The sequence below is a fragment of the Artemia franciscana genome, unplaced genomic scaffold (genome assembly GCF_032884065.1).
Source record: "Artemia franciscana unplaced genomic scaffold, ASM3288406v1 PGA_scaffold_32, whole genome shotgun sequence".
NCBI lineage: Eukaryota > Metazoa > Arthropoda > Branchiopoda > Anostraca > Artemiidae > Artemia > Artemia franciscana.
The window spans coordinates 2,539,047-2,553,651 of NW_027062665.1; the positions used below are offsets into that span (position 1 = coordinate 2,539,047).

General features: G+C 36.7%; 1 protein-coding gene across 1 annotated transcript in view; it reads left to right on the forward strand.

Annotated features, from left to right (window-relative positions):
* LOC136041687 (uncharacterized) overlaps positions 1-14,605 on the forward strand; it is a 135,611-nt gene that overhangs the window by 31,462 nt on the left and 89,544 nt on the right. Inside the window, exons 9-12 of the mRNA XM_065726412.1 lie at positions 2,093-2,216; positions 9,710-9,909; positions 11,787-11,982; positions 13,797-14,003. Coding sequence (XP_065582484.1) covers positions 2,093-2,216; positions 9,710-9,909; positions 11,787-11,982; positions 13,797-14,003 — 727 coding nt within the window. The remainder of the gene's footprint in view (positions 1-2,092; positions 2,217-9,709; positions 9,910-11,786; positions 11,983-13,796; positions 14,004-14,605) is intronic.

The following is a 14,605-nucleotide window of genomic DNA, read 5'->3' on the forward strand; positions in this document are numbered from 1 at the left end:
TTCTCCTGCTTTTTGAAATTTGCTGACGCTAATAATTTGTTCTTGTTCACTAAAAATTTGTTTTATTTGATTAGCAGCCACCAATTCGTTACTAATGATTACTAATGAATACGTTAACGTTACTAATGAATAACCAATTCGTAATACTAATGTACAAAATGGTTTTCAACCATTTTGTACTGTCGGATTTACGAAAATTTGAATTTAGTTTATCTCAGAAACAAAACCATGATAAAAGGCCTTACAGTGCGTTGAAATATCAGTTTTAACTTTTTCATTGTGTAGAGCTTTCACTCTCTAAAATACTTTCAAGAAGCCACAAGACAAACTTCGGATAGAAGAGTAGGAGTGTAACGATGTGAAAGCCTTCTGAAGCCAATGAGTAGTATTATATATACTTTAGATGTGAAGGAGTGTATGTAAAGCAGCTCTTTATTGTCTTTTTTCAATTTTCAAATCTTGTCGTTAAGTGAGAGCCTCGTTTATTATAGACTGCAACATAACGGTCTTAAGAGTGAGACTCATCACACTTATCACTGCTAAAAAGCTTGATCCTGGTAACTCTTAGATTTTATATGGATTGTCAAAACCTCGAATCAATTAGCTATCTCATGATTTTCACTTTTGTCATACCTTGAGCCAAAACTGTTTTGAAACCCAGATGCTGGAAAAAAAAAATATTTCGAATACAACTTGAAATTAAAAGACTCATTTAATAAGCCTCACATCTGCTGCTTTACCATCGTTTCAAGGTATTTAAGACGAAGGTAGCTGACTCCCTCCCCCCCAAAAAATGGAAGAATTCAGGTTCCAAAACTATGAATTTAAGATCTTGCTTTCCAAAGTTTTAGGATATTAGGTCCAGTATTCTCGTCTCACATCACCTACCCCCCTCTCTGTGGATATAGAATTATGCAACATTCCATTTAACACTCAAAATAATTAAAAGAAGGACTCAAAAGAAAGAGAGTTTGTCAAAATTAATTTTTTCCGGTTGCGAAAAACTAGCTTCACTTATAGTTTCAACTGAATAACCTCTCAGGAAAATTTAGATACTTAAAACAGTATTGGACATTTCAAGCTGTATAATGTACCAAAAACGATTTAAAGCCCTACCAATAAAAGCCACATCTATAGAGGCAGAATGTACCACCCCAGGTTTGTTTACTTTCAAAAGCTGTACATTTCTGACATATTGTTAGTTTCAAACTAGACGGGTATTTAATCATTTTTGCTCGGTAGCATTAATACCCTGTTTAGAAAGATACTGTTGAGTCTAACAAAAGCCAACAACGAACGACCCCATCTTTTGACAGTTTCTTTTGTCACTTGATGAAACTAGAATTCTCATGCAACCTACCTCTGTACTAAATATTTTAAGTCCCCAAGGACCGGTTTGATACGATCATCCAAAAACAATTGTTCCTCTAATGGGGTAGCCACGCACATTATATAAATATTGTACTTTTGCATAGTCATTATTAGTACAAGAAACTTTTTGTAAAGGAAGTACAACAGAATAAGCAGTATTTCAAAAATATAAAACTATACGAAATTATTTGTATACTGAAGAGCTATACATATAATGAACTTTAAATTTTTGACAAAAATGTGTGCATATTAAAACATTGTTACTTATTCCGAAATTATTTCGACTTATACGAAATTATTTGTATACTGAAGAGCTAAACATATAATGAATTTTAAATTTTTGACAAAAATGTGTGCATATTAAAACATTGTTACTTATTCCATTGTTTTACGTTGATGGATTTAGGAAAGGAGATTCTCATTAAGGTACTTTTCAAATATTGGAAGCACACCCAAAAAGTGAAGTTAAGTTAATCCTAATGAAAAATAATAAAACATGATGATAAAATAACACTTTAGAAATAAAATTATGGAGACCTAACCCAACCGTATCGTTACCTAACCTAACCCACATCCCCATCCCTAATATGCAAATATATAGTCCATTATTGGACTTGTATTATACACGTTCAATGCATTCTGTCTAAGTAACCTAAGCCGAATTCTACAATGTATTTCTAATAGCTGACAAGTACCCACATTAATAACTTTTTTTTAAAAGAGAATTAAGGCCCGTCATCAGCCAAAACATGGTAATCTTCTCCAGGAGCTTGAAGATGTTGGATGCTTTGTCATGTCAGATTTGATGATCCAGGCAAACTACATTGATATTTTGACGGGGACAGGTAATTTAAGCAATTATTTGTAAACATATCTTATTGTCAACAGAAAAAAAAATTGTAAAATGAAGACCTTTGGTTGATAAGCCCTTATCTTTTGAAAAATAAAAAAAATTGGACACTGACATCAGTTCTTTTTTCTATGAAACACATCACTGGGTAAATAATTTTTCCCCTCTTATTAAGTTCCCCTCTTATTTTGCCGACAAAAGTCAATTTTAAAAATTATACTTAAAAAAAAAACATGCTAGTTGAGTCCTTTATATAATTAAATAAAAAAAAACTAATTTTTTTTTAGCTGAAAGTAAGGAGCGACATTAAAACTTAAAACGAACAGAAATTACTCCGTATATGAAATGAGTTGTCCCCTCCGCAATCCCTCGCTCTTTACGCTAAAGCTTTCAATTTTTTTAAAAAGTAGAATTGTGGCAAAGAGTCAAACTTTAGCGTAAAGAGCGAGGGATTGTGGAGGGGACAACTCATTTCATATACGGAATAATTTCTGCTCGTTTTAAGTTTTAATGTCGCTCCTTACTTTCAGCTAAAAAAATTATTTTTTTTATTTAATTTCTGAACGTTTTTGAATTAATGCATGTTTGGTTTTGGCTCTCCGCACCTAAATTATTAAAATGAAATTTGTATATTAATTTTTTTGGCTAAATGGCTTTCTCTTAGTTTTGATCAGAAGATTTTGAGACATAAGGGGTGGAGATGGAGGCCTAGTTGCCCTCCAATTTTTCGGTTACTTAAAAAGGCATCTAGGACTTTTAATTTTTAACGAACGTTTTTATTAGTAAAAAATATACGTAACTTAAGAATTAACTTACGTAACAAACTTTCATAACCTTATATTTTTATTATGTATACGAGAGGGTTTGTACCCTCGTTAATACCTCGCTCTTTACACAAAATCGTAAGTTTTGTCCCAATTCTTTAAGAATGACCCCTGAATCAGAAAGGCCGTAGAATAAATAGTTGAAATTACTAAAAATACTTTAGCATAAAGAGCAAGATATTTATCTCCTCCTAAATACCTCGCTCTTTATGCTAAAGAATTTTTAGAACCCCTCATATGCGTAATAATCTCTGTTCGTTTTAAGTTTCAATGCTACTTCTTCCTTTCATTTGAAAAAAACGCTTTTCATGTTTATTTTTCATTGTTTTCTTATAGTAATGCTAGAGAATCCTGCGCCTTTGTCGTTGAATTTTTCTTCCCCCATGACAGATTCCTCGAAGGAAAGATCCTCCAGCATAGCCCCTTCTCCTCAGCCTTACCCCCAAACAAAATAAAATCTCCCTGAAAACGTCTGTACACTTCCCAATAACCATTACTATATGTAAACACTGGTCAAAGTTTGTAACTTGCAGCCCCTCCCCCAGGGATTGTGGGGGAGTAGGTCACCCCCAAAGACATAGTTATTATAGTTTTCTACTATGCTGAACGTAATGGCTATCTCAAAATTCTTATCCGTTGACTTTGGGAAAAAATGAGCGTGGGAGGGGGCCAAGATGCCCTCCAATTTTTTTGGTCACTTAAAAAGGGCACTAGAACTATGCATTTCCGTTAGAATGAGCCCTCTTGCGACATTCTAGGACCACTTGGTCGATACGATGACCCCTGAGGAAAAGACAAACAAAAAACAAACAAACAAATAAACACGCACCCGTGATTTGTCTTCTGGCAAAAAATACAAAATTCCTCATTTTTGTAGATAGGAGCTTGAAACTTCTACAGTAGGGTTCTCTGATACGCTGAATCTGATGGTGTCATTTTCGTTAAGATCCTACGACTTTTAGGGGGTGTTTCCCCTATTTTCCTAAATAAGGCAAATTTTCTCAGGCTCGTAACTTTTGATGGGTAAGATTAAACTTGATGAAAATTATATACTTAAAATCGGCATTAAAATGCGATTCTTTTGATGTAGCTATTGATATCAAAATTCAATTTTTTAGAGTTTTGGTTACTATTGAGCCGGGTCGCTCCTTACTACAGTTCGTTACCACGAACTGTGTAAAAGCATTGATCTGTAAAACTTAAACTTTGACGTTCCGGAATGGGTTTGGGCGGGGGAGAGGATATAAAAACGTTTATAAATCCAGCCTTTTGTAAAGTTGTCTTACTGCTATTGCTACTGCCAACTTATTGGAGCACATAGCTTCTTGAGCCGAATACAGCAAAAACCCAAGTTACTATCTTGACTATATTTATCCCAAGGGTTACCACTACACAAGAGTACTAAGATCGATCAAAGAAAATCGCTAAACACGAACAGAGAAAACCAATGTGCTTTATCACTTGCTTCATAATAAATAGAAACTCACTTACTTTGGAAACAAAACATCAGTAAGAAAAAGAAGTTGATAATCTTTCTCTTCATCTTTGTCTTTCCTATATGGAAACCATGTATCACATTTAGCCAAATCTTTAGGTGACTAAAGAATTACCACCTTTGACGATTGGCACCGATGGAAAACTATAGTTAACTTTTTTTTTTTGATCCACATAAAAGTGACAACCATAATAACAATTATAATCTTTATTGTTCTAAAAGATCTAAAAAATACCTTTCCAATTAATTAACGCTGCAAGAAAAGTTTATGCAAATTAAAAAAACATTATTTCTGTGTTCCATTTCTAGCCTGAGAAACAGCTCTAACCTTTCAGCACTAAAAAGATTCTCAGCACTCATTATAGTTACTAGCAATCTTTCATAAAATCTACACTGTCCATACACTAAGCTTAACAAATTCCTCTTTTCTTGAAATTCGAACTAGTCAGGGAGCCACACGAGAGAAATGTTGATATTTAAGGATTGAGGTGATCAGCAAGCAGCAGAAGGTTTGAGTGTGCAATCTAATGCAATCGACCATGCTGAAAACGAAAATCGGCGTTATATAGTCGACAAATGGGTGCGACATCCACATTTCTTCAAATTCCCTAAAAATCCATCTTAACTGGCAAAAATTATATTAAAATCGATAAAAAATTACAGGTTACTCCAAAATTGTTCAGCTATACCTCAGATCGAAGGTAATTAAATAAAGAATCATATTCTCTTTTCAAAACATTTTTATCTTTTGCCGTTCAGTTGTAATCACAAAATTTCGACGAAAAAGTTAACACAATTTATCTCTCTTTTGGATTAATCTTGATCCATCTTGAAAATTTGCCTGACTGAGGTGTATTTTTTTTTAATGGCTTCTGTAGGAAATTTATTGTCCTACAAAATGACTGATCCAGAAATTCTCTAACTCTTCTCGTTTTTGAACTATTGACAGAAAAGCGGATTGACCCAATTTTAGCTCGGATAAGCAGCGGCATCTATCCAGTGTGAATGCGTCAGGGTTCACCCGGCCAGAAAGATTTTCCAAGATAAGCTGAATAGAAAAAGTCAAGCAAAGGAGTCTAAACACAAAATTATGGAGGACCTTAAACTTGATTTGCACTTGAGTGGAGCTTGATGCAAGAGGTGTAGACACTGAAGGTAGGCTTTCCTTGTGAAACATATTTACAGTACAAAGGTTGTTGATATGTCCTGCTCTGAATTCCCAGGTCAGGCAGAAGCCAGGCACATGACCCAGACATGACCATGTAATAACTAATAAATAAGTTGAATAGCGTAGGCTAGTGGAAACTGTTTTTCATTAAACATTGTTCATTGTGAGAATTCTCTACTTAAGCAGCCATAGAATAAATTGCAGCTACAGTTATTTAGATTTTATTGCTATTTTGACAGTTCTCTAGCCTACTCTTTTGGATTCTCAACTACCAGTGTTCTGATGTTGTCCTCAGAATGGGCGGTCTTCATATTTTAATGAACTTCATGGGTGCCATCGGTCATATAATGAAGTGCTCGGGTCTAGAAGAGGTGATTTACGAGGCTGGAATTCTGTTGGAAGGAACCGCAAAGAAAGTGATGAGTGGTAAACCGTACTATAAAGCTCTCGCTGCTCATACGTTAGTCCTCGAGGCAATATCCATTCTGTACTGGGAAGCTTTCGAAGATTTTTGCGCAGAATCAGACGTCGTGCATCGTGCATCGCTATCTTTGAAGAAATGGGAGATTTACTGCAAAACTTGAAAACTCAAGAGAGGGTGATGAGAACTTGAACTGTCTAAAGGAAAAACTTACCGCATTGTCCCCGTTGTTAGAAAGGTTCGAGACTTCTCGTGCACGCTCAAAAACCCACAAGTTCTGGAAGCAGTACAAAGAAATGGTACTGGTTTTCTGGCAGTTTTTGTATAGTGAAAGATCTGGTGACTGGGATGGCCATCTTGAAGGAGCTAGCAAAATGCTTCCTTATTTAGTTGCATGTGGTCACTATAAGTATGGCACTTGCTTGATTGAGTACCTGTCTGAGATGCAGGGCTTACCTCAAGAAGTAGATCAGGCATTCCACAATGGACTGTTCAATGTGAAGAGGAGGAATGCAAAATTCAACTGCATATCCCCAGACCATGCTGTAGAATCTACCATTAATTTAGATTCAAAAACGGAAGGTGGAATGACGGGTATTACCATGAATGAGTTGGCACTGGTGAAGTGGACTTTAACTCTTCCGTTCTGTGCCTCAGTCTCGTCTACATTCACTGAGATGCTACGCATTGTTCCCCAGATTGAGTTTGACTCCTCTCACCACGAAGATCACCCTTCCTTCGTTCTGCGGCAACACATGGCTGTTGATAAAGTGAAGTCTGTTCTGGAAGCCAGGCTCAATCCCTTTCGATCCACTGACGAAGATATGCTGAATATTTATACGCTTGAGACAGTTGATAGTGAGATAGCTGACAGTCTCCTCAGTGTGCGATCTGTTGGAAGCAGAGCGGTTGATCGCTACTTGGACGGTGAAAAAGGTGCCTTTAGCAAAGTAAAGGTCATGAATAATGAGAAGGCGAAACAGAAAAAAGCAACCAATACTTCTAGTGCTGTAAATAGCCTTACCAATGTTGAACTTCAAACTGTCAAAAGGGTATTGGTGAGTGTTGACTTTACAGGTGAAAGAGGACTTCACCATCTAAAGAATTTGCTTTCCCATGAGCTTCTTCCATATGCCCCTTCTATATTCCAGAGAAGTGCCATATCTGGAATGGTTGTGCTTCGGACAGGAACAAAGTCAGCTCTTTTGGAGTATTTGAAAACAAAAATCAGTTTGAGCGAGTGGCCCGTTAACCTCGAGATTAGCAGTGAGTCGACTCACTCAAGGGTGGTAGACTTGATGCCCTACCTCAGAAGCCATCCACCAAATCCATCGAAAATCGTTGAGAGCTATGGAAAACGGACATTTTCCACGCTTGTGTCTTTCAACAGCAACGTTAAGGAGCTGCACGTCCTTGCAGATAGATATGATGGGATTTTTTGATATTCCGACGAAGAAGGCAAGGTGATCTGCCTAAAGGACTGCGGTGGTTGCCATGAGCAGCGAGGATGTTCAAACAGGTCTCCGGTAGCTCTAGGTAGACACTCAAACGATGACTGGAACTCGTTGCTCTCAAATTCCAAGACAAAGGCAAGACTGATTGAGCTTCTATTCGGTGAGTTTGAAAACTCAGTTCACCTGCTGCAAGCAGGGTTCACTGTGTGCCTCTCAGGAGGCTTTCGAGACCGGATGAGAGTGGTGATGCTCAACAGAAGTGGAAATGCTGATACAAACTTTGAAGAGCGTTTGAGCTGTACCCATGAAGAGGCCGATACAAGAGTTGTGTTACACATGTTGGACTGTTTGGAGAGGGGTTTCGATGTCGTTTTGGTCGATGCGAATGACACAGACATAGTTGTCGTCTTGCTATATCACTACAAGTTATTCCTTGGGAACCACCCAAATTGTGAAAAGCGGAAAGTTTATGTCAGGTTCCACAGCTATTTAGTGCCTATACATCGGCTTTGCAGCAATTTACCGAACGATTTTGTTCACTCCATCTGCCTTCTTCATACGCTTTCAGGGTGTGATACCGTGGGTTTCATGTTTTTTAAAGGAAAACGAGTGGTGGCCAAGGCTGTCGAGAAATGGGGATTGGAGAAACCGATTGCTTTGCTTGTCCAAGAGATATAGAAGTCAAAGCTCGACCCTGCGGTTCTAGAAAAATTCAGTGTGATTTGCAAAAAGGTCGTTGTTGCCTCATACGGAAAAGACCCAGACCACTTTACCTCTCTTAATGAATTAAGAGTGCATTTGTACCCTCGAAAGCGGGAGCTTAAGTATTTGCCACCATCTGACGCTGCCTTTGAGTGTCATGCTAAGCGCGTGTACCTGCAGTTGGACATTTTTTTGCAAGCAAATCAAGCAAAGCCACAGTTTCTGGATCCCCTGCAATTTGGCTGGATGTTTCAAGACGGTGGGGTTAGGCCAGTTGTGTCTACCCTTCAGGCATTTCCAGAAGGTGTGGTCCCCCAGTACTGCTCGTGCAAGCGCTGTACAAAAAAATGTTCATGTGCTGGAAATAGACCTCGCGATTTACTTTGTGGCTGTGGTGGGAAGTGTTTTATGGACGAGTTTGATATGCTTGATGGATAATTTGATATGCTGAGCTACTTTTTAACTTTTGTAGTAACAAGTGCCGTTCACGAAATCCGTAGCAGGTGTTAGTATAGTAATCTTTTTTTTGTTTATTCAAGCTTATTGAATAATAATCTTGTCAAGTTTACTAATAATTCTGATTAGGAATGAAAGAGAGTTGTGATCAAGGTCATTGTTGAGTATAGTGGCAATCTTCCTGTCTGAGATAATAAAACTATCCGCTACCAGCTGAATCTAGGCGTGAGATCTTTTCCAGCGCGAATAAAAAAAATTAAAATTGCAAGTTTCAAGGTCATTCGCGATGGTCCCTACTGCACTCGTCACTTCTGGCATCAGTTACGAAAGATTTGGCGATCATTGTGGAAATTTTTCCGAAACGTGATTTAATAGTAAAAAAAAACGCGACATTTTCAATTTTCGGGGCCAAGCACCCCCCGGCCGAGTATATAACGCCCATTTTCGTGATCAGCGCTATCGATTACCCCATATTCCGTTGTCAAACCTTCTGCTGCTCACTGATCACCTACCCGACACATTTTCGTTGAGTGGCTCCCTGACTAAACATAACTGACCTGCATTCCCATCCGTAACACATGGGGAAAACGTAAGGATGCTCTTGCTTCCTACCATAGACTTTTCTTTTTATTCTAAGTGGTAAACTGTTTGCCATTATTTCTATAATATACTTCAACTCCCCCTTTTCCTGATTTCATGTTAAGCGCATAAGTCCTAACCATAAAGTGTTAAAACATGAATTCTTTGGTAAAAAAGGCAGACAAATTTTCTAAGAAAGGGCTATTCGATATACCCTAACCCACAAGATCTTAACGAATTAAGATTTTCTATTTCTTTTTTCTTTGAAGTAACAGGAATTTTTTTCGCTCAATAAAACAATTTACACAACCTCCCCTCTCCCGTAAGAATTATCACAAGTTACATATCATATCTTCCACAGTTTTGCTTTATAGGATTTTAAATTTCAGATATTTACACCATTTTCCCACCTGAGGATGCTGCATTTGACCAGGCCTTGATTGACAGTCTTATGGCCGATCCTGAACTCCTGACAACTTTCTTGAACTTCCACATGTCGGCTGGCAACATCACTCTCGGTACATTTGTCAACGATGCCACAGTTACTACCCTTCAAGGATCAACTGTTCGCACCAATGTCTATGGATCTGTAAGCTATGCTTTTTTACGTGATTTCTGAAAGTTAAATGATATTTTCTTAGGAAGGTAATAAGAAATTCTTGAAGCTTGACAATATTAGGTCCACAGCAGTCGTACTACATAATTATATAGAATTCAATCATGCTTGCTATAAACATATTCTATTTATTTGATTTGATTTTTTCATTTAATTATTCTGATATTTTAAGAGCATGCGAATATTATTGACGAAAATTTATCATTTAAGTACCATGTAAAAGCTATAAGCAAAATATTATTGCGAAATTTGGGGATTATCGGTAAATTAAAACTTTTTTCTTCATATGTTTAACGGTTATTGTATTATTATCTGATACACCAGCATATTTTTCACTGTTCGTCTGTAGGGCTTGGTATTTTCCCCAGGATACCTCGCCCAATACGTGTACTATAGAATAATGCCATTAGACCATTTTCTGGAATACGGAACCGGGAATTGGTCAGGCCAATAAACAATATAATTAATATAATGCCTGCAGCTTGATTGTGTGATTTTTACATACTGGTTTTTATGTTCACGTACTGTAATGGGTGCCTTCCAAACTGTTTTACAGGAATATTTCGGGAACAGTCCGACACTCATTGTCACAGAACTACGACAAGTGAAGATGTTGATGTTCCTAGCCTAGTTTCGAGTAGGACTGCTTTTTCAGTTATTTATAGATGGGCTAAGCTATGGCATCTAATTATCCTAATTACCAAGGAATTACCCATTAGTCAATTTAAAACTGAGCTACGTGTGGGGTTGCTTGGTAGGTTTACCTTTGAAACAGATTTAGATTGATGGAAATAAAATCAACAATAACTGTCTATTGTTTTTTTCCTTTAGGTTCATGATATTATGTTCCTTTGGAAGCATATTTCCGACTTACTTTTACTGTAGGCTAAGGTTTGGTTTTCACCAGGTCTCAGCTAATGCAATCATTATAATTGATGTCAATTGAAAAAAATAAAATAAAACGCAAAATGTAAATGAGCCCAATATTAGTTCCCCTTGCTCAACTGAAATCACAATTCTAATATCCTTATGATAACAAATATAACTGTGAATGCTGGAAACGAAGCCAACAGCAAGAAAAGAGGATTGTCGCTTTCGAGAACGACTGTCTTCGCAGGATACAGAACATTAACTGAAGGGACCACTTAACTAATTAGACAGTTCGCTCTATCACGCATCAGCCCTGGTAACAAAAGTCGTACGAAGATGGCGCTACTTGGGATACATTATCCGTATCATGGAAGATGCGGTCACCAGTACGGCACTTGTGTGGTAGCCAGAGGAAACACGATGAAGAGGAAAGCCAATAAATACACTTCGTCGCACATACCACTGGGAATTGAAATTTATAATTCGACAATCCAACCCCAAAGGGAAGACGTCTGGGCAGCAGTATATATGAGGAATGCTTGGCGGCTCTTCCTTGGTGCCCTAGGGGCCTTTGTTGGCACAAGAGGAACTAGGGTTTAAGGGTAAGGCATGATATTTAATATTTGTTCGTTGTCTTTACAGAGCCTTGGAGATCAAGTATATTTATCAGATTACTGACTAAATGTTCAGTTTTCTGAGTTTCGTAAACTTATTCCCACTAAAATGCACGTACACTGAGGCAGGGAGTTTCTACAGTATGATTGGAACTCTAATCCATGCTTTCTCTACAAGATTTTCTTCTTACCAAGAATCATAACCAGTTGGTCATGAGTCTTGTTAAGTTCAACTTAACTCTCGTTAATGACACTCGAGAGTCATGACTCTCATCAGTTATAACCAGTTGGTCATGACTGACGGTTAACAATATTGATTAAAAACTACTTTTTACTGCAGCTACTAATGCCACTGATTTATTTCAGACTTATACCATTGATGGAGCGGTAATCACATTGCCTGATGAGTGGGCAGACAATGGAATGGTTCAAGTGATTAACAGAGTAAACTTTCCGATTCCAGCTGGTAAAATCCCCGAAGTTCTTGCATCTGATGCTGAGGGTAGATTCACAACTCTTTTGACTGCTGTTGAAGTTGCAGGCCTAGGAGAGACATTAGCTGGTAAGTTTCGCCCCTTCTTTATTAAGGAAGTTAAATTGTTTTTCTTGGAAACATCAGCTTGAGATGTCACTACCGTAAAAGTAACCAAAACTCCTTTTCCTATCAACAAACAATAGATTCTTACTAATTACTTGTGTTTTATCATAAATAAAGCTATGAAACTAGGACAGTTTAAACTCTCCTTCGAATCCTTCTTTGCTGAGAAAACAATCAAGGTCTATTCCTGTTGTTCATGAAATATTAGAAGAACTAATTATTTCTAGTCAATTTCCTTGAACTACTATTGCTAGGCTTAGGAAATATCCATTCCTTATACTTTAAAATATAGAAAATATTACTACGCCTTTGGTACAAAGGCTCTATAAGGCACCGCCTCAATAATGGTCGTTTCCCAGAGCAAAACTTGCTACTATGTTAAAGGAAATAGATTCTGAAGAGACATAACTAGGATACTAGGTCTTGTCTTACTGTAAGATCAATTGAATATTCTAATGCTGCATACATACTAAATGCAACTATTTACGTGCTACATTCCTTCAAAGTACACACATGTTGGATTAAGCCTACACTACTTTACCGAACAGTTTGAATACCATTTTTTATTGATGTCAGACAACCTCTTACAGAAAAAATCACATTGGGAAAATTTTTGGGGCCCTTCCTCATTTCCTTTAAATAAGGTAGGTCGAAATTCGGTAACTTAGATTAAAAATTTTAAATTACTCTTACTTTCCAAATAGTTTTTTCAAGGCTGCTTTTACGTGTCGTGATAACAAAATTTAAGGTACCTTATCCACGCAGAGCCTGAATCTCATATAAGACCCCAAAAGGAACAAAAGGGAATTTCATCTTACCCCCACTAAAACCAAATTGCCCGCTCTTATTTATGCAGTAAAAAAAAAATTGAACTCTTCTGTCCGCATAGAAACAATGTCAGGTTACCATCCTAAAGTGGAGTAGCTAGTAGATGATAAATTTATTTCCTGCTAGGTTAGGTTAAATTCAGACAGTCCTTTCCGGCCTATTTCTAATGAAACTACCTGTTTTGGTGGGTTCTGATGCAGATTTTTCTGATAAAAATGGTCTAGGCAACTCCCTCCCTTACCTTTTTATAAAAACAGGATTGAAACTCTGTCTAAAATTAAAAAGCATATTTGGCGTTCACAAATACCGCCAAAATCAAGAAAATAATAATAAAAATCAAAATATTGGGTATTAACATTTGGAAAGCGATTTTTCCACAATTGTCTCTTAGAATTCGATAAGAGATACAAATTCCCAACCTTGGGTTCTCAAAAAGGTAAATTCCACATGTTAATATACACACATTTGCTTTGCAAAATATTTTTCTGAAATGACAGTTATCTTCAATAAATCTCTTAAAAAATTATATTGGCAATAAAAAATATTTATTTAAAAAATGATGATCCATACTTTCAAAATTGAATCCCTCCACCTCCCCCTACTGAATGCACATTGAAAGCTAATATTTATAATATTGTAGGTTTGTGCTCTTTTGGAAAGAATCGTTATTTTTTCAATCAGAAATCGGGGAACCAAGGACCATGTAATACTAACCATACAGACAAAAAGTAATATATATTTTTTCAAGTGTCAAAAATATTTTGCCTTTCAAGTCATTTTACACATCTGATAGCGATAAATAGCTGTTATTATAATCAGAAATACAATATAGCATCAACTAAACAATGTTATCCCATTGTCCCATCATCTTATTTCAAGATGTTCTTTTAAGGCCAACTATTTATTTCCTTTTGCTATAGGATATCTTAGAGGTAATCTTTATATTTCAGGTGGTCCATTTACCCTTTTTGCTCCAACTAATGCCGCCTTCGATGCCCTCCCTGAAGGTGTTCTTGATGGTCTGCTTGCTGACCCAGAAGCCCTTGGCCAGGTTCTTCTCGGTCATGTTGCTCCTTCAACAGTCTTTGCCGCTGGTGTAGTAAGTGGTACGCTCCAAAGCGCAGCTGGTGATAATTTGGTCATTGTTGCAAATCCAGGTTAGTATTTTTTTTTCTTTGCTGGTTTCTTAGCTAAAATTGGGCTACTTTCCAAACAAGAAAATATAAGCTTATAAATTTTGTTTTATCATAAAGAATGAAAATTCTAGTAATGTGGGAGCTAAATTTACGATTATGAAATTTTGAGACACTTGAAAGAAAGAATGTCAAAAAGAAAGAAAAAGAAAGAATGGTCAAAAAGAAAGAATGGGTCTAATTCTTGAGATTATTTAGACTTGCAGTCTGGTTTGTCGGCTCTAAGCCGATCTTCTAGCCAAAGCTTGGGAGTTGGAGTGACGAGTAAAGAAAAATAGAGTAAGAGCCTTTCAAAGGAACGGGGGGTAGAAAGAAGAAGTAAAGAAAATATGTTTTACTATTGACAAAACCTGTGTTTATATCACACATGGTAAACTTCGGTATCTTTTCTTGTATCGTGATATATGTTTAATAGGAAATTTTAACTATGATACCGTTTTCTGATTTCAAATTTGGTCAGATATAATAAAATACAGCTCTTTTAGTTCTGAAACATTATTAAAATGTAATATAACAAAATAGAGGTTTCGAAAGAGTGTCAGATAAATCACTTTACAGTGAAATTT